Source organism: Python bivittatus, unplaced genomic scaffold (assembly GCF_059951505.1).
Source record: "Python bivittatus isolate LINGU-HERP-01145 unplaced genomic scaffold, Pbiv_v1 ctg000330_np1212, whole genome shotgun sequence".
Classification (NCBI taxonomy): Eukaryota; Metazoa; Chordata; class Lepidosauria; order Squamata; family Pythonidae; genus Python; species Python bivittatus.
The window spans coordinates 5,473,730-5,500,196 of NW_028277058.1; the positions used below are offsets into that span (position 1 = coordinate 5,473,730).

Here is a 26,467-nt window from a genome sequence, read left to right on the forward strand (position 1 = left end):
CCTGTCATTGTTGCTTCACTCTGTTGCCACAATCCTGCCAATGGAGAAAGATCACATTCTTGATACTCTACTTCCACCAAAAGGTACAAACAGCAGTTACTCAAGAAAATGAAATATGAAAATATTTCATTTTTAAAGTATGGAAAAATCTCTCATCTTCTCTACTGGAGGTAACTTACAACTACTAAATATATGGTTTTCATGGAATACTTTACTTTGTATTCCTTAAGGAGGCCTACCCTGGTTGTCATGAAAAGCAAACATCCTTCTTTAGTTACTCCCAGGCAAAATAGATCATCAATATATTATATTTATCATCACTGGAAACAAAAGGAAACTCTGTTTATGACCGAATGTGTAATTTATTGTTCTTGAACACCTGAGCTCCCAAATCATTCTTACAAGGTTCTGAAGCATATCCTAGGAATACATAGTCTATCACCGTCCCTTTTCATTACATCATCTTTATTATTAAATACTTACTATGCTGGGCATCTCAATTTACTGATTTTCAAAAGGCTCACTAGACTGGCATTCTGGCTATTCTCTTTCAAATTTCTGCCTTACCCTCCTGGAAACAGCAGAGCTCCTCTACTTGGTGACACTTGAGACTTCTCCTTTAATCCCCCCTTACAAAGTGTTACATTGCTCCTTACCTAACTACCATTGTGACCTTTGTAGGCAGACAACCTTGTGCATTCTGGGTAGGGGATCTGTATGTAAAGCAAACATATTTGTGATAGGGGTAAGACCTGGATTGTTTTTATTTATTTTTAGTTACTAAGATTCAGTCTCAGTGGCAATCAATGCATTTAGCTACACAGTTTCATATTAAGCATCCTGGCAAAGGGGAAATAGGAATTACACAAGTATACTAAAAGTACAAATCAGCCCCATTTCAAACACATGTTGCTCACTGCCCACATTGCAAACATCTAGCATTTTTCATCACATTTATTCCAGTCCTGGCTTGATTCCTTGCTAAGCCCACAATAATGCTTTAGGACTGTTTTTGTAACACTGCGGGTGTATGATGTTACACATTTGATAACTTTTTACCAATGTCCTGTTGAAAAATGCTGATTTTGTTGGAGAAGCTTAATTTTGTGTTGTTGGTTATCACTGTAACTGAAAAGGTATGTTCTTTATGTTAATTATTAAACTTGTTTTCTACAGCAGAATTTGTAAGAAACCTTCATTCTGCTTTTGAAAGTTTTAATTCAGCATTTGAGATGAATTCCCTAGGACCCAAAGAAACATTTTTGGAATGCTTGATACACACAAACACTTACATTGCTACATGTGTATCCTTCTTTTCCTGTAAGAGATATGTGATGGAATATAAAATAAAAAGAGATATGGTAAAGCAGAACATATTTTGATTTAGTTTATCTTTTGGTTAGTACACATTCAAGACTTCATTGCCATATTCATGCCAGAGTACTAAATATTGTTGATTTAAGAGGGCTATGACCATATTTAAGAATGTCTACTTTTAAGTTTATGCATGACTGATAACAAGTCAAAAATTTAATTAAAAAAATATTTCAATTTATACTTTGCACAGTATATATTATTTGATTAATCATATTCTTCTGAAATCCAGACCAAATTTGTCTGGTACTGATGCTTTAAACATTCTCTTTTTTATGTACATATATAAACATTTGATCCCATTATTAATACTATTTAGAAAAATCAGATAGAAACAGCATCTTCCCTTATAAAATTATGATTACTAAGTATAAAATCCATCAGGCATCATTGCTCCTTTTTGCATAATATAATTTGCTTAAACTGTATATTTTCCATTTCATTTCTGTTCACTGTTTAGAGTTCTCATTATTACCAGCAAAGTTTTCTGTGATTTGAAACCAGAGTATCAAAAAGGTCACCTCTGCTAAATGACAGTGCTTAACTTCTAAGGCTTTACTTCACATTCTGTATCACTGGAGATATGGATGACTGGTACCCGGGAATTACCTTTTTGAAAGTGACATCCAAGCCATGAAAGTAACTGGAGTGTAAGTTTGGTTGACTCACTCTCTTACTGCTTTCTTGGACATAATCCATTTTTTAAATGTTCTTGAACTCTTTTCTGTTCAATTGCTGCTCAATTATATTTTAATGGCATTAATTTCATGCTCTCTTCTTCTATTGTACTTAATTATCTTTTTTAAGAATAAGCTCCCATCAGAGAAACCTAAAGCCTAAGAGTCAAAGTACAATGATCTTATTTATTAAAACATTTATGATGTTACTTTACATAAATTAATATGTTATCCAAACCACTTACTACTCAGGAAGTTCAAATATTTTCCAGCTATCAACATTGTCTTTTTTTAATTTTTTGCCACATACATAATAGCCAACTACCAGACTTTAGTAGCATTTACTGTACTATTATAAGGCCATTATACCAAAAATAGTATTCAGTACACAAATGCATAATTAAGGTGAAAAACTGAAAATTGAAGCTGTTCCAGTTCTAAGACTCCCATAAAGTTACGCGATACAAAATAAACAGGCTGCAGTTTGGGAAAGAAGAAACCTGTTATTACTTTAAAAACCAAGGGGGGAAAAAACAGCTCATCTAAAAAATATGGCTAGACCTCCACAGTTACAATTCCCACTGTCAATTGTGGCTGCATTTTTTTTTTTTTACCAAGGTTTGTTGGCTAAAGTAGAAACAAACCATATTTCATTCTCCAGCGAAGCAAAATTAACACTGTTTAAAAAATTCTTGGTTTCTTTTAGTTGATTTTGCCTTACATTCTTGAGCATTAATCAAAGTGGTAGATTGAATACAAAAGCAAATCAAAAACATGCATCACCATTCACTCATCACACTAAGCTGCAATCAATAAAAGCATGATTTCAAACTTTGGATTTCTGCCCTAAACCAAACATGAGCTTATTTATTTTCTCCTTTTGATGTTAAAACCACACTCTGGTTTTGTATAATGTATGAACCCAACCTCATGTGTTTGTATGATCAGATCTGCAAGCGACATCTATCAGAAATTGTGGTATTTCTCCAATTTTAGTTAAAACAACATCAATCCATTAACTAGAACTGACTTACAGTAAAGATTTTTATTTTATCCAAAAGAACAAGTTAAACTCTTTAAAAATTCATCAACAAAAGCATTAATGGTAAAATGTATTTGTTACAAACTTGCTTAAAATTGCGTATTAACTAAACACCAGCAATTACATTAGTCTCTTGCCATAAACAAAACTAATTCAGTTACTTGTGTTAACTGTTCATATGGTCAAAAAATTTAATTAATAATGACTGCTGTAAAATCAGAGTTTGCAAATAAAGTCACTGAAATTAAAATGTTAAACTAAAATCAAATACACATACTATCATAACAAGATGTATTACTTTTAAAGGATGTTATTATTTATTGAGAATATTCTGATGCAAGAAAGATTTTCAAGCCATTCTGGTCAATGGAGCTGCTGTGAAATGAGTTGCTTCATGTCTAAGACCACAGCCCTTGTAAATACAAAAATTAATTTTCCCTAGCATATCCCCGGCTCAGTTCCCCAAGTGCAGATTACTGAGCCATCTGCACTACAACAGCTTTCCAAGCTTTCTCTTTGTCAAAGTCCTTCATGCCGTTATTCGAGACCTAAAACAAAAAAGGATATCAAGGAATGGAACAGAGAATAATGTGCAGAAGAATCCATAATAATAAGGAATCATGATTTGATAAGTTAGATAAATGATTACATATCTCCATGATTATAAATACAATAGCTCCCTAATTCATCAGGGCTGCAAGAGGATTTTAACCTTTTCCACTATTTTCCTGAACAAACCAGCAAGTTGCTCTAATTTGGTAGCTACTATAGGCACAAATGTCAGCTTTCCTCCTGAGGCAAATTAAAGCAAATTTCAGGATGCCAATTCAATTTCTAAAATGGCATTTAAGAAATATTTTAAAATCCTTTCCCATGCACTATTGTTTCAAGCTTTCTGCTACGTTAAAAAATGCAGAATAAATCTAATCACAAGTCTGATTTATATTGTTTGATTAATAAATACATGAGGCAATAAGTGCACAGATATATTTCCTTAACTATGATGCATGTATTGCTATCAGAAATAACTGTGTATAAAATTTTAATGTATTCTTATAATCTATAAAAATAATCCATAGTCTACTCTAATAAACTGGCTTAAACTTCTTTCATATTTACTTATGCAACAATTTTAGTGTATATGATATTTTACAAAAGTAAGACAAGCAAGAAAAAATACTTTTATGTCAAGTAATTAAAAAGCTTAAAAAGTCAAGTAATATAAGAAAAACAAAGTATAGTGGAATTCTTAACCTTTTTGTGCCATGGACCACTTTAAAAGTCTGGTGACACTTATGGACCCCTTCTCAGAAAAATGTATTTAAATGCATAAAATAAAGTAGTGAAAATAAAATTGTAATTTTTTCCCATCTAAGTTCATGGACCCCTTAAAATCTATCCATGGACCCCCAAGAGGTTTATGGACTTCAGAGTAAGAACTCCTAAAAGAGAAAGACAACAATACAAAGGGATGAATATGACCAAGTTCACAGCTATATAAATATATAGAGAAAAAGGTGCTGTCTTAAATAACAGATAAAATTTGGGATGAATGCATAAAACAGGTGAATTTGACTTTATTTCTGCTAGATATAGACATATGCATATCAAAAAGAATTGTGGATGTAAAGCATTCACTTCTTATATAAATGAACATTCTGCACATTTTAATGAATAATTGCAACAAATCTATATGAATATAGGTACCAACATTCAGCAATCTTGAGAACAATAAAATTAAAATTATTAACAATATTCTGTGATGAAATTTAATCTGTCAATATTACTCACCTCTGTTGTTTTGTATTCTTGTTTGTTTGTTAGTGCCCCTGCCCACAACGAATCATGCATTTTCATTTTTGCTTTGAAATTTACACATAGGATGACTGTCCCAGTTGTCAAAAAAGCTTGAACTAATAGCATCAGCATTAGAAGCAAAAGTAGCACATCATAAGACTGCTAAAAATCAACAAATATACAAAACACATTTTAGATATGCTAAACATTATGTACTTTTGTATCTAAATGTTAAATTTGCTAGAGGCATTTTGGTTGGTTGGTGCCTTCGAGTCAGTGTTGACTCCTGGTGACTGCCTGGACTAGTCCTTGCAGTTTTTTGGGCTACATTTTTTAAAGTGGTTTGCTACTGCCTGCTTCCTAGGACTGAGAGAGAGTGACTGGCCCAAGGTTACCCAGCTGGCTTCATGCCTAAAGCAGCTCTAGTACTTACAGTCTCCCAGTTTTTAGCCTGGTGTCTTAACCACTACACCAAACTGGTTCTAGAGGCATGTACAAGTGGTCCTCGACTTATGACAATTGGGACCGGAACTTCTGTCGCTAAGCGATGCAGTCATTAAGTGAGTTGCACCTGATTTTACTACCTTTTTTTTGCCATGGGCGTTAAGCAAATCACCACAATCATTAAGCAAATCACATGGTTGTTAAGTGAATCAGGCTTCCCCTTTGATTTTGTTTGTCAAAAGTCCCCTGGGAAGGTCGCAAATGGTGACCACATGACCTCGGGATGCTGCAACTGTCATAGTGCAGTTGTCAAGTGACCAAATTTTGAACACATGACCACAGGGACGCTGCGATGGTCTTACGTGCAAGGACTGGTCATAAGTCACAAACAAATGGTCATAAGTCGAGGATTACCTGTATTAGGCTCTGGCAATTCTATACATTCAAAGATCATTCATTTTTCAAGTTCAATGATTAATAATGTTTGTGTTCTTGAAGGCTAGTTTGCTATGTTTTGTTATCATTTCTTAGCAAGAGTTTCCTAAGTATTAAACACAAGCACTCAGGAATATTTACATACAGAATATATATAAGCTGCTGAGTTGTTACATTTTAACAGATTTAGTTTGTCCTTGTAAACAAAAAAGAGTTTCTGTCCTGTAGAAAATAAAGATAGTGGTTTTCTTTATTTCCTTACAGAATTTTGAATTCTGCAACACGGTGTTATAGTATATTTATTCCAAGAAAGACAACTAGGAGTAAATTTGTTCTTTTTAACAGGGTCATTGAACCCCAAATAAATAAGCTTTGGTACAGGCAACGCGCTACAGCACCCCCTCCCCGCTTTTTTACCTGAACAAATTTAGGTTTTATATAACAACATATTTAAAAATGATGAATACACTAGATTTCCTAATTTCATACTTGTGTCTGAAACATTTATTCTGGACATCTGTGATTAGAAATACTAGCACATGTTACCACAGCTGGCAAGAAGAAACTTGTGAGTGACTGAAATTCTTTCCTAAATGAATGTCTTTGGCAGTATGCAAATTTGCAAGCAAATATTTTTCCCTGTTGATACATAAATTGATTTCAGTCAACTGATAAGTATCTCTAAAACATTACAAAAACTAGAAATTGCACAAGTGCAACTGCTAGATACATACACTAGTCTTGACTTGGTATCCATCAGTTTCTTTAAAATTCTGCGTTAACTGGTAGACCTGCAGCCAAGTATTTCCTCGTTAATTTAAATAAGTTTTCAATCTTTCCTCTTTGATTTTGCTGTCCCTTTAGCTCCCAGCTCACATTTTCTAACTCTACTCTCCAAAGCCCTTGTAACACACAATGTGTGTGAGTTACCATTTCTGTTCCAAAATGCTGTCAAGTCACATTTGTTTTAATAAATCATAGAATTTCTTTTATTAGAAATTAGTTATTTGCTCAGAGCATTATGACCTATACACAATATACATACAAGAATATTTATTATGTATTAACTCAAAAATAAAACATACTTGAACTGTTGGTGGATAATTTTTAATCATATCCACAATGCGCATTATACTGAAAGACAAGTATCCTGAAGCTGTGAATAACAATGGAGACGTAACACTGCTTATGGCAATAAGAACTTCCACCTAAATTAAAGAAAATGTTATGAAATATATAGCTGCTAAGAAGAGATATCCATTAATCTGCACTTTTTTATAGTCATCAGAAGTGTTATACCATGATTTATTTACACAAAGATTTTAATTAAGCTATATTCATAGAGAAATGAACAATGAATATTAAAAATTAACAGATGAATATTTCAGGTATTTATATTAAAACATGTATACCCCAAACAACTAAATATCCACTCAGTGATATCTCATTTTATTATTATATATTTTAACCTATTATGGATTTTGTGTATTAGATATTTGTTTTGCTTTTGCTGATGTTTCTCCTCTGGGTTGATATGGTTGTAAGACTAATCAATAAAGCTGATTGATTGATTGAACTAAATATCCAAACAAAAATGGCTGAAAAAAGAAGTCAGAACTTAATACTAAGCTCAGCTGAGGTTCTGACAGCAACCACTAAGTGGATGACAAGGAAAGTAAAACAATATATATTCTGACTGGACTAGAATTCATTTCGATTGCAAGCCTGTACAAACTTGGGCATGCAATGGAAGTTGTTTTGCATATGCTATTAAATTATTTAAGGCGTCCCTACTTTAAATACATCAGTGATGTCCTTGGGGGTGGGGGGTGGGGGTAAAAAAAGTCAAGTTGGCAGTCAAGGTAGCACAATCAAAATCCTACTCCTTTTGCATGTGCATCTACATTGCATACATATACAAAAGCGTAGGGCTTCATCACACTGCTGCAATTGCCATTTTGATTTTTTTGACACCTCCCCGCAATCACTGCTAGCCTATATCATAACATACAGTACAGAAGAGGTGTATAATTAATATGTAGCAACAGAGCCATGCAAAAGAGCAGATTTAAAGTAAAAATAATGAAGTTTGAAATTGTACATGAATGGGAAACAACAGAGAACAGACAGCAAAACTGTAAATAACACAATAGTTACAAGAAATAGGGACTGAAATGTTTGAAGATGGAAAGATATACAACCATTTTGTCCCACTAATCATATCTGGACAGACATTTTTGAAGAGTATCACATCCTGTAGAGCCATTTTTTTCAGCAACTCTTGTGGGATCAGTTTCCACATGGCCCCAATAATGGGTCCATTAAGTTACCTTCATAAATTATGTGAAAGAAATTTAAAAAATAACTTTTTGATCAATGAAAAAGAAGATCCCAAACAATGCAGCAATACCTTTATTGGACCAATGTGCATCTTATGATATCTCCCAATAAAAGAGTTTCCCAATTAGAGATTGTGTGAAAAAAGAAAACACATTTGAGGTAAAAACATAAGACCAATCTAATTTTTGCTTACATGCAGATAGATCTAAAGGACCAATTTATTTTATTCCAGCAACACTTATGAGGCTATCATCCGTTATCATCCAGTTAGTTTAACAGTGGACTTACCAAGCATTTGCTTGGATATTCAGCAGCAACATGACTTGCAATGGCACTGGGGAAACACTAAGAAAAAAAATCAAATATGAGAAAATGTTCAGAGTCAGAATCCTTGAAAGCTACATTTCAAAAGAATGGCAGATCCTATTATGTTGTACTTTCACAATTTTGTTTTTTTGTACCCAGACAACTCAGAGTAAAATCTCATGCTTAGTTGAAGCTTCTCTGTCCTTGACATGGTATGGCTTAAGAAAGAATCTTTACAGTATTATATACCAAGATTGAAGCGACCTCCAATAGCTGATTACCCTCTGTGCAAATGAACTGTAGTCCATTCTTAAAATTCTTAAATTTTCTCTCATTAGTTAATGGAAATGTGGTTTGGTGCGTCTCATGCTTAGTGCTAGGTGGTAGTTGTTTGTTGATATTTTCAGCATCCCTGGCCTGAGAAACTCTTATCCCCCAAGGTATCTCCTACTGGTTTCCTCAGAAAAATTGTCTGAGGAAAATGTGCAGTAACTATAGCCATCATGGGGAGATATAATATCTAACTCATATTTGAGGTAATTAATTTCACTTACTATCTAAATAAAAGGGGACGCAGTGGCGCAGCGGTTTAATGACGCTGAAAGTTGCTGGCCAGAAATGGTTGACACTTCAGTGGTTCGAGCCCAGCCTTCACGTAGCAGAGTGAGCTCCTGCTTCCTCCCCCAGTTCCTGTCAACCCAACAGTTCAAAAACATACGTGAGTAGATAAATGGGTACGCTCACTCTGGTGGGAGGAAAAATGCTGGTGGCGCCTTGCAAAAGGAGTCGGGAGCAGTTGCCAGTAGCGCGGAAGCCGCGCTCGCCCGAAAAAAGGCGCAAAGCAACGGAAACCCCGTCTCCTGCGCTCGCCAGCTGGGCTCCGCTCTAGGAAGGAGGCACTGGCAAACCACTTCCGAAACACCTTGCCTTGAAAACTGCAAAGGACTCGTCCAAAAGCAGTCACCGCAGAGTCGGTAACGACTGAGTGCAGATAAAAAAAAAACAACTATCTAAATATATTTTTAACAAGCTATATATTATTTGCTGTGATTCACATTCCTGATACACTATATATCTTTTTGAGACAAGAGTTTCAAGTAAAATGAAACAGATGGAAAGCATAAACTACCTACAAAGGACAAGGATCCCTTTTTATAACATTGTTGTACATTGGGATACAACAATGTCCTCCAATTATTTCTATTTGTTGAGACAAGTTATTGGAAAATATTCAAGGTAGTTTATAGATACTATAAGAGTTCTTACCTCCTAATCCAGAGGATATGACAGTAATTGTTGATAATTAATTTTTGAAAATAAAAATAAGTTACATTCAATTGGGTAATACTTACAGCAACTAAAATCCAAAAAAAAGTGACCGAAAGGTACGGGCCTGAGATTAATACATCCATATTCAAGGCAATTATTCCTCCAAACACAGCAGAAATTCCAATAATTACTTCTACTACCTTAAAAAAAAAAGAGTAATTTGATTGGAATTTGATTATAGCAACAGATTCCTAGAAGATTCCTAGAGAATGATAAAACAATTTCCTTACCGAATAGGATTTTAGGATCCGTATTGGGAAGCTGACATTATTCAATGTGCTACTATTATCATAAATAGTTGTCTAAAAGGGAAAAGATTATCAAAGTAAGCAAGCAAGTAAAAATATCAAACACTAACAATCAATCTACAGAAGCTATTGACAGAGAAGTATACTGTTAACGTTTTAGCATACAGTATGCATATATTGAGAAAAGAGGATTCTTATGTTTAAAGACACATCACTACTGCAGCACTTATCTTTGTACATATTTTATATGAGAAAAAATTTCCCTTCTTCTATTCTGTCCTCTGTACATATGTTTTGAAAAGTAATGTAAATTACTGTGATATAAGACATTGGCTACAACATTTTTTTCTTTCTTCTATTTCAACGTATTGTATGATCAGTTGTTAACATATAGCGTATATATCAACCTGTCATTGTGTATATTCATGTTTTGTAGCAAATATGTACATGATCTATACATCATCATTAATATTCATACATTAATAAGGAATTGCGCATATTTCCTATACAGTCTCCAGAAGGCCCTGAGGAATGTTCAAAACGGAACTGCATCTTTCTTACAAAGCATGCATGATAGTGGAAAATATTCCAAATGTGATCAAGACAGTAGATTCCTTAAGGTCAGATGACTGTTCAGAATGTGAAATCACAGACAGTCTTAAAAAAAATCTGTGGGGAAAGCTTGATTAGACACAAGACTAGATGTTCAGAAATGCACCAGTCTAAGAAACTGTGGCAGTGGATTGTTCAAAAAACTGTTCCACAAGACCTGGAGGAACACTATGGAGCTGGCTATTACAACTTTATGTGGTCCTCTCTCAGCTATCATCTGACAGCAACTATTCCAGAAAGCTACCTGAACTATTCTTCCCTGTTGAACACTAATAATAATGCATTTCTTTTTCAAAAGGTGTCTGACCTTCCTTCTCTGCCCCCCTCCCTTCTCTTCCTCCACCTATTTTCCTTTATAAGTCATACATTTAAAATTGTAAATCATAGGCAGGTACTGTCATAATACAGATTTTTGTAAGCTACCCTGAGAGCCATTTTGGCTAAAGAGTAAAGTAAAAATGTTTTAATGCAAGCATTAAAACCTTTGAGGTACTGCAAGCCCTTGTGCATATTTTGCAACACACTGTGTTAGCAGACTTGGTTAAAAAATGCATACTGAGACATCTTGCAAGAGATTTCTCAAGGCTTTGTGCTGAAGTTTTATTTTTTTTCCCCCTCATAGAGTAGGTACCATTACTCACGTAAGGCACCTCTACATTCAAGCTTGGTTGGTTAAGTAGAAGTTACAGTTAAAGAAATATAGCTTTATTCTTCTGCAAAATGATGAGCAAAATGAAGGTCATAGCTTCCTTATAGTATTTTCAGAATAAACTAACACTATTTTTTTTTTTTTTTAATCTGCGCTCAGTTGTTACCGACTCTGCAGTGACTGCTTGGACAAGTCCTTGCAGTTTTCAAGGCAATTGTTTCGGAAGTGGTTTGCCAGAGCCTCCTTCCTAGAGCAGAGCCCAGCTGGCGAGCGCAGGAGGCGGGGTTTCCGTCGCTTCGCGCCCTTTTCGGGCACGCACAGTTTTTCATGCTTACCGGCAACTGCTCCCGACTCCTTTTGCAAGGCGCCGCCAGCATTTTTCCTCCCACCAGAGTGAGAGTACCCATTTATCTACTCATGTGAGTTTTCGAACTGTTGGGTTGACAGGAACTAGGGAGGAAACAGGAGCTCACCCTGCTAACGCGAAGGCTGGACTCGAACCGCTGAAGCGTCGACCATTTCTGGCCGGCAACTTTCAGCGTCATTAAGCCACTGTGCCACCGCGTTCCTATAACACTAAATTATGAGTCTATATATGTTCACTAACTACAGGTGTTGCAAGTGTTATATTCTGTAAGGTTTGAGATACACACACAAATACATTTACAACAAAATGATTAAGGCAGGATTTTTCTTGGAAAGATTACAACATAGTTATGGACTTAACATTTAAGAAATATATTATTTCAAAAGAAAGAAGGAAGCTTCTGATCTTAACGTCAGCCATATGTTTGTACACAAAAATTTAATGCACATATAAAATACAGAAATTAGAAGGACATGAATAAAATAGGTGTTTATGAGTTATATTTTAAATGAAATGGGACCCAAGGAATAACTTCCAGTAGCACGAGAGAACAGTATATTGACTATATTTTTTGTGAAATAAAAGGGAATATATTCTCCAAATCCCTATGCACAAATAAAGAAAGGAACATTTTATTCTGATTTGAAAAAAGGGATATGTAATACATGTGGAAAGAAGACATTAGACTGTATTAAAAATAGTAAAAGGCAACCTTACCCTTTTCCTCCTGCAGCATTCCTCATTAGATCTAGCAGATATTATTACAGTAGTTGCCATGAAAACTTCTAGCAGAATCAGGAGAATCAGGTTGAAATTTATCTATGGACAAAATGTTTTCAATATTTTATATTAACATAACTGTATTGATACAATTATTGCTGTACCTTGCTTTTTGAATTAGATTAAATCATTATCTTTGCAATGGCAGTAATTACAAATGTATCCTGATACCGTAGTAAGATATTAATGTGAAATGGCTTCTCATGCATTAATCTTTTGCCTAATTTGAATAGTTCCAGTACAATCCCTCAAAATTAAAGAATTCCACAGGCATGAATAAAGAATTCTGAATCACACAGGAAACCATCTGCACATATACCCAAAGAGGAAGACAGTACTTTCAAACAAAAGGCCCCTAAATGCTATCAATAAAAAAAAAATCTTTGTGTGACAATTTCATCTTTCCCTCTTAATGGATTTTTCTGTGACAAGAAAATTGATGGAAAGATAGTAAGAAAATATGGGAAAGCCGTTATTGAAAAAAACTGGATCTGAAGTACCACCACTTCAGTAAAATTCCATGAATGAAATGACATTTGTACAGTAACAGCTCCATCTGGAAGTACCCAGATCAATACCTTTTGGACTGCAATGGTATTGGAAATGTAACTTTTAGGAATATAGAAGCAGATGAAACTGCCATAAAGTGTCCATTGATCCATCCCCCAGAAATCTGACTTCTACCATCCAACTGGTTTTTAGGAAGGACATTAAAGCCTGGCTGTTCCAGCAGTCCTTGGGGACTGAGATATTGTAATGTTGTTCCCTCTGGCTTCAGAATATTTGTCTAATGTAATTGATGTTACTGGTGTTTTCATATGTAGATATGCTTTGATTTTTTAATTGTAATTTTGTTATTATTTTAACCTGAATTATAGATGGTGGATATGTATACCCCTCAAAGTTGCAGGGGGATATGCCCCTCAAAGCAACTGGAGTAAGATATAAGTTAATCAAAGTAAATAAACAAATAAATAGCATAGTACTTTTGAGAACAGCTGGTTTCCTACATTATGCTAAGACATATTGTATTTTAGTTTTGGCTTAGTCAACTGTTGCTTATTTAATGAGTCATGGTTAAACAAACTGTGGTGTAACACAGTATGGCCCCTATCACTAATTGACAGGACTCTCCATGGTTTCTGAACATGGAACGTTGTGCATACCAAGCAGGTATTCTACTAAACTGTGGAGTCTCCCATACGTTCATCATTAAACCTTTATTACGGCCTTTGGACCAGAAAGCAGAACAATAAAATACACAGGCTTGTAATTATTAATAAAACTTTTAAAATGCCATAAAATTACATAAAATACATTATTGTAGTAACTGTAGTACAAATAGCAGGGCAATCACCAAAATTTGTGCTAAACGTCAACTGAAGGTAGGTTGGATAAAACAAATGATAGCACAAAATTAGGCAACCTGGAAAGATATGTCAGGGTCCTGGTCAGATAGAAGCAGTGACAGATAGACATTGTGCTCTCTACCAGGGTAGTTCTTTAAAGTAGGACAACTATATATCTTCCTTGATTCCCTATAGAGAGAGCAACAAAGGAGCATATGGCTTAGGGATTCCATAGAGTCATCTCCACATGGACATAAGACCTGCTGAAAAGGGATGTTTATATACCACCCCCACAGAATTACAGAACTGCATCCAACCTGGCCCAGGTGAAAGTCCAACGAAATTTCAGAATTCAGAACGAAATTGAAGAGAAATAAAATGATGGTAGATGCCCATTTGAAAAGAATCCATAAACTGTAGGGTTGGATACTAGGCTTAACCTGCTTTGAAAATCAATATCCCAGATACGTTGTTTAAGATGACTCCTGGCATTTTCAAACCCTAATGGACAGAGACTTTTCAAAGATAGTCCTAAGGACTGGAGTTTGCTATTAGCTTTGTTAGCCAGGTTGATTTAAAATGGTCTTGCAGAACCAATGGAGCCAGACCCACAGGAGAAAAAATCAATTTCAACCAAAAATTAAGGAGACAGAACCAGGCTCTGGCACCCAGAGAAACCAAACCTGTCTCTAACCATAAAACAGCATTCTTAGTGCATCTTGGAACTGTGAGTATTGCTCTTATACATTTGAACTGGATAGCTTCCAAGATATTAAACTTTGTAAAAATGCAGATTGGAGCACCATAAAGAAGATGAGAGATGACCTTAGCAAGAAAACCCTTGCAAGCTGCAGAAATACAATGTGCTCCTTTGAACAGAAGAATCTTAAGACAGCTGTGGAGCTACTTTGGGCCATACTTGCCCAATAAGAGAAATGTGCATTCCAAGATAAGGAAGCCTGGAACTGCAGCCCAAGAGTACATATCTGCTCTACTGGAGTCCCATCAATTTGCAATTTATGTAATCTACTGTTGTGTTATGCAAACACTAGCACTTTAGTTTTTTGATAATTCACTACAAGTTGTTCTTTTAGGCAAAAGAAAGCCAACACCCTCAATGCCCTTCTCATTCCCACCTGAGAGACAGACAAAATTACTATATCCTCTGCATACAACGAGGCTGGAATTGCACAAACTGCTAACATTGGAGAGTAATGATGAGAAGATATGTTAAATTAGTCTAGCCTCAATCTGCTCAGCCAGATTGAGCAGAGAAGGAGAAATTATCAGCACATTTAAGCTCATGGTATGATAGAATTATTTTTTATAATATCATGGCTTCAAATATATAAAGCAAGAATAATAGAAGCAAGAAAAGATAATAGAAGCAAGAAAAGAAGCAGAAGTAGAATCCCCAAATATATCCCCAACATTTTAAAAATCACAAATGTTTTCCTATACTATCTCTTTAGACTAAAGATACATAGATGGTGAAGAAATGTTTCATTTTAGTTTTCTATACATTGAAATAATGTTAAAATACTTCTGGATCTCAAGCAATATATACAGAAATTAAGAACCAAAGGATTTCGGTATCAACCTGTAATTTGTAAAACTATCAGCAAAAATTCTGATGCGCCTAAACATATATATAATGGTGTGAACCAACCTCCCTGACTGGCCCTCAGATATAAATGATAATTTACTATGTAGTAAAGCATAATACCTGGCACATTAAGTCATCTAAAAGTAAAATAATAAAAGATTATACTTGACAAAGAAATTAGGTATTGAGCAGAAAGTCTGGGTTAGAAAACAAGTTAGTCACGCTTTGATATAATTGAAATTTGTATGAAAAATTGGTTATGACTTTTCTAACTTCAACAAATTTTAATGAAACATACAAGTGGATGCAATCTACTGGCTATATTCTATTGATAGACAATTGTATTTTATCTATCCCTTAATTTATTTAATGGTCACTTAATGCGCAGCAAATCATTTGATACAACACTTAATTGATTTGTTCAAACATTCTATACTTGTTGTTTACAACTCACATTTATTGCTGTAGGTGTTAAGACAAGCTTGCATCCAAACCAAACTAAACATGTTGTTGTGATTGCAAATGTTGAAACAAACAGAAACTGAAAATCAGGTATCTGTAAAAACAGTAAGAACATTGCATTTCTCATTTAGTTAAAATAATACATAAATAACATGTTACTCATCTTTCTAAATTTAAAGGACTTACCACATTAGCTTTGTTTCTGGCTATGGCAAAACTCACTGCTGCTGAGGGAATACACTAGGCCAAAAAACATTAAGAAAACAACTTAAAAAATAATATGTATTTCATGTCAACTTGGTACTTAACATATGATAGAAAAGTCAAGTTCTGTTTCAACATAGTTAAACTGCTGAAATCCTATACCAATCATTTAAGTTGGGGGGGATAATTAAACAATATAATATCTTTAAAAATTATGCAAAGCTGTTTTAACAAAAAGTTTATACCAAAGTCATACTTTAGATGTGCTTGTGGGCTTTTGCATCTTAAAAATAGACAACCGCAAGACAAACTCAACTCCTAGGGGCTACATGGACACAACCTTATAGTTTTCCTGGCAACTATATAGAGTTGTATAGAGTTTTCCAGAGCCTTCCTCCAGGATATTTTTCAACTTCCCAGCCCAGCTTGTAGCTCTAGTATTCTCTGGTAGTCTTCCAAATCAGTCATAAGCAGGACTGACTCTACTTAGCTTCTGAACCCTGACAACCTTAACTAAGTGCTGCCACCTGCTGAGATTTTACAAGTTATGAGATGATTTTAAGAGACTACTGGTAATTTAAACACATTTTTCTTTATACCCTATCTGGGCTGCAAAAATCCATTAAATGGCAGCAAGAAGATACAAAAAAATTAATCGTTTATTTCCATCTAGTGGTTGTCCAGATTTTTGCAGTCCTTATATGGCATTCTATGAATGAAGCATCTCTGTGTCAGTCCATTAATGTGTGTTTAGTTCCCATCCTACTGAATGGTTCCTGTGCTACAGCAAGAATTCAGAGTTCCAAAATAGCTGATGGTAAAGTTTCATTCACATTAAGTTCCCATCCAACCAAATATATTAATGACAAAGTCCCACTGTAACAAATAGAACAAAGACAAAGTCCCATTACAATGAACAGAACAAATTAGTTATAATTAAGTCATATGTTAACTATTATTTACTGGATTAGGACATATTTATATATTCACAAATATAAAACACATACACTTACAGAAATAGTTCTACCACCTTTAGCTTCTTGTGGAAGCAGAGAACATTCACAGGATTTTGTGGGGAGGGGGGCACTCTGATTTTTTTCCTGAAATTGCTAATAATACCATTTCATTGTATAACTTAATTAAAATGGATATATAAACCAAATTGCTATTGCTGGATCATTCTACATCTGTTTTGGTGAAGAAAAAATGTGTTTAATTGGCAAAAAAATACAATAATTTTATGGTAAATAATTTATTTGTGACCAATAGCTAGGAAGCCAAAGAAGACATACATGTACAGATTTGCATTATAATTTGCAATATGGAGAATTTGACAGAAATATATAAAGTTTAATGAAAATTAAATAATGAAATTGTAATTCTAATTCACATTTTCATGGAATCACAGCAATGTTTGAGAATGCTTACTGAACCTGCTGCACAGCGCAAGTAATCCATTTCAGATGGAAAAACATTTCCCAAATAAAGGGAAAATCCAGCGGTAACAAGAATACAAGTCTGAAATGTAGAAATATGACAAGTAATATATTGATTAATATAGAGATAAAACTAAGCAACTATGTAAAATCTAGAATTATTATGCAATAATATCTGGCAGCAATATAAAATAAGTATTCATATTACACTAAGGAAAAATACATATGAAGAAATACATTGAGAATGTGATACAGATTCACAGAAGCATATAATTTTTCCCTTCTCTATAGCATTATATTTTTAACTATGCAACTGTTGTTAATGTATAGGTAGCAAACTATATTTCTGTCATTATATTTCGTTTATCAAATATGAGAATTCAGCAACAGGTTAATTAATTAAGTCAGTAATATTGCAAAAGAAATATAAAATGTTTCCTTGGGAGACACATGCAGTAACTAAATAGACATAGTCTGCTTACATTTTCTGATGATATAATCCCCATTCCAAAATATTTTAAAGCCATTCTTATTCATAAATTACTTAGAGAAAATCTTCAGGAGCCACTGTACTACTACTACAGTATTAGTAATAACAGTAATAACATTTAACCTGTAACAATAGTGGGATGGAATCTTCAATGCCAAAATCACTATCACTAATTATGTACATGTATTAATATATAAATTATATTAACACAATTGTTACAGCCATGTTATATTAGTAAACATTTCTAAGAAATAGGAAGAGCTGGGAGTGAGAAGACAATTCATCTTCATTCTTACTATATATATTACCTAAAATAGGGGTGGCCAACCAATAGGCTGTATGAGGCTTTCCAGCATCCTACACAGCCCACTATCACTCCAAGTTCACTCCAGTGACATCTGGAACCTAAATGTCCCATATTGGTGCTGCAATTTTTCATGTCCCCCCCAAATGTCTTCCTCCATTTTCCCCACAAACGTTGTTGTTGTTAGCATCATCACCATCATGCCTTCCCACCCCAAGATCCAGATGGCCCCCACTCTGCTGTTGTTTAGAAGACCCACGAAAGGCCTTGAGCAAGGGAGAGTAAGACCCCTCACTTCATCGTGCTTGCCATCTTTTATCTTTATTTTTTATGTTTTATTGATTTTACTGTAATTTCTTTATTTGATTGTTGTGAGCTGCCCAGAGTTGTTGACAGTTGGGCAGCATACAAGTTTAATAAATCATCATCATCATCATCATCATCATCAGTAGTTTAAGAGTGAGAATGGGAGTAGGAATGCAAATTGCTCCCATTCCTACTTTTAAACCTCTACCACCTGAAATCATTCATAGAAAAAGAATTTGGAGGCTTTGGAGAAAGTTAAGGCTGAGAGTAGGAGTACTTTATCTTCCACTCTCGTTTCTATCTGTAAAATCAAGCAAAAAAGGGTAAGAAAAAAAATCAGCCCTGTCCCTTCTGAAAATGTCACTGATCACTGAATGTAGCACCCTAGGAGAACAAGAAGCTCCAACCCCTCAAACAAACCCACACTTGCCCTAAAACTTAATCACAAGATTCAAAAGCCACATTACAATATTGCTGAATGTATCTGGCATACATCTACTTCATTTAAAAGCAAGGGAGCGTCATACGTATTACATAAAACAAATACAAGCTCTCTAGAAATAGTGTCCCTTGTTACTGACATGGGTTCTGTTCTAGCCTAATAGCCAAAAGTAACGAAAACCCAGATAACCTTGAAAAGATTTACTTTAACATACAGATGCTATTATGTGCATGAGTAAAATACATTAAAAACACTACAAGAGTCCTCCTTCAAACACAATCACACACCAAAAAGTGCAGATAATCTGTTAGTACAGATCATGAGGGCTGGTCTCGTTTTACCAATCATAGAAAGGTACAGCCATGGGTAGTAGAACTGTGGATAATAAGGCCCACCCATTTTCTTGAAAATACTCTGGGAGTAAGAATTGTGATCAGAACTTCATGAACTTCATTGGAATAATTTGTGGTGCAGAATTCCTTTTGCATCTATTTCAGTGAGTCATCATGGAGATAATTCCTAGGCAGCACTGCTCTCTGGTAAAACTACACTCTATAATGTATACTCTTCCAGATTGCATTGACAGTGCTGGAAGCAAATTTATGCCCATTACTTTCTTTGATGGCAATGCCACATGAGGGAATAAAGAAAACACCAGGTGTAACAAGTGCTAAAAGGGACCCCTGTATTCGGACACTCTTTTCTCTTTGTGATTCCCTTTTTTTTTTCTTTTCAGTCACAAAGCAATGAACTGTATGCTTTTACCAGGAGTTGCAATGATCCTTTCCAGAGAATATTTGAAATTACTGTAAGTGAAGGACTGCACATAGCCCTAAGCTGCCTATACCTGAGTTAAACAGATGACAGTGTAATAATATTTTTGTTTTCCCTTATTGGTACACCAAAAGTATCTAGACTAAAATAGGCCTGAATAATTTCTCATACTTACCCCCATCAGCAATGAATAAATCCATGTTTTATAAAAGAAACAAGGTTGAAATCTTTTGGAGAGCTGAAGATTGCTAGATTTAATATCTGGAAGATAACTTCCATTCTGTTGTTTTCCACGCTCCAAAGTTGGCATCCTGTCATAACTAAATTCTTCCCTGTAAGATTCTTCCTTTGTCATAATGCTTTAAAGAGATAACAAAATATTCATTTTCATTTCTTTTCCAAATGTATGTTCACTGCCTTGAGTTGACCAAAATATATATATTTTTAAAAAGGTGGGATAAAAATCCAGTAATAATAATATTAATAATTACAGTGTTCCCTGCTTCTTTTAGTATCTTCAGTTTTCTTTATCATGCAGTATTACAAACTCTAACATACATATTGCCCCACACATTTCACTGCATAGAAAGACTATGATAGATATTAGTATAGAAAGATATTAACCTCTCATCCCAGATTTATTTACTAGATGGCAAATTTTGACACTGTCAAAGAGGTTTAAGTTCCACATCAATTTGTTTTGGATTAAGGAATAAATTATTTAATAAATATATTTCTAATTTTAGTTGACTACCTTTTAAATTACTTCACAGTTTTCTATTGTACCTTACAAAATACCATGCAACTGAAAAGAGTAGTCTCTAGAAGCTGATGTAAACTGTAATAGATCTTATTAATTAGATTTGAGTAAATTTCAATGTATGAGCACAATTTCTTAATAATGACTAATTTTATCATGAACTGAATAACTATTCTTTTATGTAATGTTTCTTTAGTTTTACTTGGGCATGAAAATCAGCAAATAGTAGAAAAACGGCACAGGATCTTTACTCAACCTGACATTTCAATTGTAATTATCCTTATTGCATGACAAAATACTTTGCTATATTAGCGCAACTAATCAATTGTATGCAGTTTTTCAACTCTTAAATTACTTACAAAATAGACTGATTACTATAACTTATTCATGCATAGATCAGTCCTGCAAAAAAGCCATACATACCTTGAACTAAGAAGTTTAATAGTCAACTTTGAACAGTTTGGTGAGCAGAGCTGTCCAGATACTTTGTTATAGTCTCACTGCATAGTGATTCATGCACCCTTTGAAAATTTTGCTCTTCCACTTTGGCTTTCAACAGGATCTATTCATACAAGGAACAAAAGCACAGCAAAAAACTCAGGCAAGGGAACATAAAAATGCCAACAGAATGTTAATGAAGAGAACACACTACAAAACTACTACACCATGTTTTCACAAGGTTTTTTCCATCACAGTCTTCAAGAAGAGCTTTAAGGATTTCAAGATAAGGTTCCATGCTGCTGAGAAGTAAAATACATAATAGTGTTTAATCATATTCACGTTATGATACTGAGTAATTAAAATTTCAATCCTAATACAATTTACCGTACCTAACGTTTGAAAAGACACACATAGGTTGTCCTATGCCATACCTGCAAAATAATTACATTTTTCCACAAAATAAAAATAGTGTTGTAAAAAAAGGATCAAAAGAAAAAAGGAGTCAGGGACTTGAACATGGACAGTGACTCTATGACAGAGATTCAAATATGACCACTTGAAAGTCTCACTAATTTCAAATGTCTTTAACTTTCATTAAAATTAAAGGTCAAGAACAAGGTGTGAAAATACGAACAATATTATTATTCAGTGTTTTGATTTAGTGCATTAGGTAAGAACATTACATGAACTTCACATTTCTATATATTTTATCTGGTTTTATAGAGAGAAATTTAAAATAAAGTAAGACAAATAAATATACTCTCATAGGGAATGTAAAATGCTTTTGTTTCATTTAATCTCTCTTTGTCTCTCTACTTGTTAGGAAATTAAATAAATAAAAATGCCATCTTCTCTAAAGCTACTGGCACACTGTTAACTGGAATGATGACATGGTCTTTTGTACTGCCTTAACATTCCTTGTAACTAAGAAACAACTCAAGCACAGAACCCTGAAAAGCCATCTTTTTGTCTGTGAGAATTTTAAGAGAAATTATTTTGAGACTTTTTTTTTCTTGGCAAAAAGGAAATAGTTACAATTACAATAACTTTTAGCTAAATGCAAGCGTTCTCAAGTACTGAAATGTATTATCCCACCTATATCGCAGACCTACATATACATCCATCCAGTTGTATACATACACCAGGGCTATGTGATCCGAGTTGCAAAACTCCAAATGGCCATTAGATGGCAGCCCACATATGGTAGCTCTAACTCATTTGTTGTGTCAACACAGCCATTATGTTTCACTTATTATAGTGCCTCAGACAGCTTTGTATGCACTTCTTCATTGTGTATTAAGACCTGCTCCCAAACATGGGTTCATACATAGTACTAGGGGTATCCACAGAGTGAGGTAAAAAAAAACTCAAGATGGTGGACACGGCAATGTGACCAAATCTCTGCTTGTTTTTTATGTGTGTCATGACCCTTCTGGTTTGCACTAAGTTAGGGCATTTTTTTTCAGCCAATAAACCTTTCAGCCAAGAACTTCTGAGAGCAGCCTATGGATAGTTTCATAAATTGGGGATGCTCTATCATGAACCCCCGGAAGGCAAACAGTTAAGTTTGCTCATTAACAGTCCCTCTAGCCACCCAAAAGTAGCTTATTTATTATCATATTTATATAGCCCCCCCCCAACTCACATAAAAGCGGACTCTGGACTTTTACCACTTCAGTATATCTTTCATTCCCCCCCCCCCCGGGAGGAACACACTTTTCCCAAAAAATCTGGGCTGTAGCCACTCTCCATTTTTTTATTTTCTAAGAACGCCTCTGTGGTCTATGTGAGCCCTGGAGGAAATGCTGGAGATATAAACTACACTTGAGATTGGTGTTGTGTGTGCACAAAACAGAAAATATGATTTGAACTTGAAACAAACCCTCACATTCCAGCCGTTGTGCCAAACTGTTTCTGATTGGCCACAGTTCAGCTGAAACTAAACCTGGAAACATTGGGTTGTGCTGGATTTCAGCTGAAACCAAGTCCAAAGGGATCCCAGAGGGATCCTACAAGAATAGGACAAGGCTGGTGAGGGTAGGACCCTAATCTTTCTTCTATATGATTGTATGCTGGCTGCCCTCCATTTCTATAGTGCTTTCCTTTCCCTCTGTGCCCATACTAGCTGCTATTGATGCCCTAGCATGGCACATCACACCAGGCAGCCTGCCTCCCAATCTTCCCAGCTCTTGCCCTTTTTTCCCTCCCATTAGCCACAGCTGATGTAATTGATATTTGCACTCAGCGTTCGTTCCCCTGCTCTTCTGCCCAAAACAGACACATTTCTATTCATTTCCTGAAAAAAACAGCCGTTTCATTCTGCATATGGACCGAAACATCAAACATGCATGTTTTGGTTTGTGCACAGGACATTCTGCACATCCCCAGGCCTGGGCTGGGCTTTGCAGCCAGCTAGATTCTCATTTATTTATTTCTAATGTTAAAAAAAAAAAAAAAAAGTCAGGTAGAGTAAGGAACCAGGCAAACAACAGGGAAGGTATTCATAGGCATGTTGAGGACCCAGGCTTTCAGTCATAATGTGGATTATTTGGTATTGGATCAAAATGTTCAGTGCTCTGTAAACCATGATTTAGGGCATAGCAACAATGGAAACACCTGATCAACTGCTGATTTTGCAAAGCTAAGCAGGATCAGTCCTGTTTAATACTTGCATGACAGTATCATGGCTGGAGACTAGAGAAGTCAACAAACACCCTGGAAAAGGGCAAGGCAAACCACCTTCATTCTGTCATCAACAAACCTACATCATTTCCTGCAGGGGGTGATTGCCAGGACTTCAATGACACAGCAAAGTAGCCATCTTGACTTTTTTGACCCCCTCAACCCTTACATGGTTGCATCCATGCAATCATCAGGAGTCCTTTGCACTGGGTGAATCCTGAGAACTCAATCAACTGTCACGAGCGCAATGTGAGAATGTTATCCTTTCTACCAAGCTACCAAAACCTGCACCAGCATTGGCTTTAAAAATAAAATAGAAAATTATTCCTAATTGCAGTTATATCTTATATCATGTGTGCGTATGTATATATATATATGGAGAGATATCTATAACATATTAAATATATATATACAATATATACGTATATGATAAATATGCACAGTATATATACAATATGTATACGTGTGTGTGTGTACACGCACACACAATATACATATATGTATATAAGAGATATCTATCCATCTATCTTAAACTCCTCGGTGTGCGAGCGAGTTTGCTTCCCCATGAAAATGCAGTCCAAAGTGCGTCTTCCAAAGGTCCTCAATCACAAACGGCTGTGGATTATGGGGGCCGTAGTCCCACTCTCGGGAAGAGCGCCGAGCTGGAAATAGCCGATCGGGGCGCCACGTGGGAAACGAGGTCCGCTTCAGAGTTTTCGGCGAGACACCGAGCGGCCGACAACTTCGGGAAAGCTGAGAAGCCATTCCTGTGGAAAAAGGTACTCCCTCCAAAGCGCTGAGGACAAAATGGGGGGGGACAGAAATCATACCCACCTGTCACGAGACGGGAGGGGGCGCGGGATTTAAATGCGGAAAAGGCAAAAGACGACCCCCTCCCCGTACCCGTTACGCAGCCCTCCCCTCACCAACGGGAAAGCCCCCTCCCCTCAGCTGCGCGCATGCGTGCCAGCGAGAACGCTTCCCTCTCAGGGGGGCGGAGCGCGGCCGGCCTGCCCGCCGCTAAAAGAAAGGGGGCGGGAGGCACGTGGCGCGGTTCCTGGGGTTTTGGTTTGCAGGGAGGAAGAGGAGGTCTCCCTGACGATTGAGCGGGGTTTCTCTGGAGGCTTGGGGAGATGCTCCAACTCTTGTCCAAGGGCCTTTCGTTATTCTGGCGGAAAGCCGATCTGGAGATGGAAGAGGAGTCCCAAGCAGCCAGAGGTAGAAGAGCGGAGGTCACTTGGTGCCTTTTCCTTGGGCTGATAATGGCTTGGAAGGTGGAATTAAGTGCAACGAGGGGGCGAATTCAAATCATAGTTTTCTGTGCGAAAAAGAAAGAAAACACTGAGTTTAATAGGCAAGCTGTTAGGCCCACAGCAGTACAGCTTAATTAATTTAATTAATCGATTTGTTATGGCCACTCACTCCAGAAGACTGGGTGGCTTGCAAACCCCCCCCCCATCCACAATTAAACTCCTCCTTTCATCTAGTCGTGCTTAGGGGTTTTGGTCCTCCATTAGGCAGCTTATTAATTGGTTGCATTCATATCCCTCCTTTCTTCGGAGAGCTGAAGGCGGCATACAGGAGAAATGTTTTCCCCACAGCAACAGCCCTAAGGGCTAGCATCATCTGAGAGTGATGTGCCCCAAATGACAGGTCTGTGGTGGTGTGAAGATATCAGTTACGGCTTTCCCCATCAGCCTAATGCAAAAACTGCTACTTTGCATTGATTGTTCAAGACTGGGGAATCTTTGGCCCTTTACAACGTGGTGTTTCTCCTCAGAGCCATGCCAGTTGGGGTTGCTAGGACTTACTGTTCAGCATAATATAGAGGACACAGAGCCATTACCCCTTCACTATAGTTATGAACACAGCATGCAGATTAAAATATGAATAAGCTTTCCCTAATTTGATTTCCTCTACTTGCTATGATACCCATGCACACATACATAGACACAAGTTTTGAAGTCAGTTATGACTTCTCAAGTCTGTGCAGTTTTCTTGGCAACATTTCCCCAAAGTGTTAGGGCTAAGAGAATGACTGGCCCAAAGTCGCTCAGCTGGCTTTGTGCCTAATGTGGGGCTCCGTGGAACTTTATTTTATTTATTTATTATTAAATTTGTATGCCACCCATCTCCCCCCAACAGGTCACTCTGGGCGGCTCACAGTTAAAATCAAAAACCCCATCAACAATTAAAAATCCCCCATAAATAGTTAAAATAAGTAATCCATTAAAAATCAAATCTAAACAACAAACCCTGTACATAAATACTAAAAACATTCAAGATGATGGGGGGGGCAAGGTCAGTCACCCCACAAGCCACCTCCACTGGTGCGAGCCCCCATCCGGCCCCCAGGCCTTCTGGCACAGCTAGGCTCACCCTTTCCTGAAGGCCATGAGAGTGGGGGCACACCAGACCTCGAGAGGTAGATTGTTCCATAAGGTGGGGGCCACAGCAGAAAAGGCCCTCTGCCTTGAACCCACCAGTCAAAATTCCTTGACCAGTGGGGTCTGCAACATGCCCCTTCTGCTGGACCGAGTGGGGCGGGCTGAAGTAACCGGGACGAGACAGCTCCTCAGATAACCCGGTCCTGTGCCATGAAGGGTTTTAAAGGTGATGACCAACATCTTGAATTGGACCTGGAAGCAAACTCGCAACCAATGCAGCTCACGTAACAGCAGTGTTATATGTGCCCTCCTAGGGGCATTCAGAACTGTCTGTGCCGTTTACTTACTTACTGTTTCCTGATTTTTAGCTCAGTCCCTTTAAACATTACACCAAACTGGCTCTCTATGTTGGAGTAGTATTTTT

At 36.3% G+C, this 26,467-nt stretch overlaps 2 protein-coding genes across 3 annotated transcripts in view; one reads left to right on the top strand and one right to left on the bottom strand.

The window, feature by feature from the left end:
* Positions 1-3,093: 3,093 nt before the first annotated feature.
* Positions 3,094-24,592, bottom strand: MLC1 (modulator of VRAC current 1). Of its 2 annotated transcripts, XM_088141653.1 has the most exons (14): positions 24,491-24,552; positions 21,199-21,273; positions 20,957-21,095; positions 19,949-20,132; positions 17,450-17,539; positions 16,004-16,057; positions 15,810-15,911; positions 12,338-12,439; positions 9,975-10,046; positions 9,768-9,884; positions 8,398-8,454; positions 6,855-6,977; positions 4,885-5,052; positions 3,094-3,641 (listed from the first exon to the last, which is right to left on the bottom strand). In XM_088141653.1, exons 4-14 carry the CDS (start codon positions 20,126-20,128, stop codon positions 3,567-3,569), a joined length of 1,140 nt encoding a protein of 379 aa, XP_087997779.1. In that variant the 5' UTR covers positions 20,129-20,132; positions 20,957-21,095; positions 21,199-21,273; positions 24,491-24,552; the 3' UTR covers positions 3,094-3,566. The 2 variants fall into 2 exon arrangements, with proteins under 2 accessions (XP_087997779.1, XP_007427622.1); XM_007427560.3 differs by lacking the exon at positions 21,199-21,273 and having other exon boundaries at positions 24,491-24,592.
* A 143-nt stretch (positions 24,593-24,735) lies between these two features.
* Positions 24,736-26,467, top strand: part of MOV10L1 (Mov10 like RNA helicase 1) — a 52,642-nt gene continuing 50,910 nt past the window's right edge. Inside the window, exon 1 of the mRNA XM_088141654.1 lies at positions 24,736-24,874. Coding sequence (XP_087997780.1) covers positions 24,790-24,874 — 85 coding nt within the window. The 5' untranslated portion in view covers positions 24,736-24,789. The remainder of the gene's footprint in view (positions 24,875-26,467) is intronic.

Coding starts and splice junctions, on each gene's coding strand:
- MLC1 (XM_007427560.3), bottom strand. CDS start 20,128: ATGACAAAGGAAGAATCTTACAGGGAAGAATTTAGTTATGACAGGATG. Junction 12,440..15,809: donor TAACACCTACAGCAATAAAT/GTGAGTTGTAAA, acceptor TTTTGTCCATAG/ATAAATTTCAACCTGATTCT. Junction 5,053..6,854: donor ATTATCCACCAACAGTTCAA/GTATGTTTTATT, acceptor GTTGATTTTTAG/CAGTCTTATGATGTGCTACT.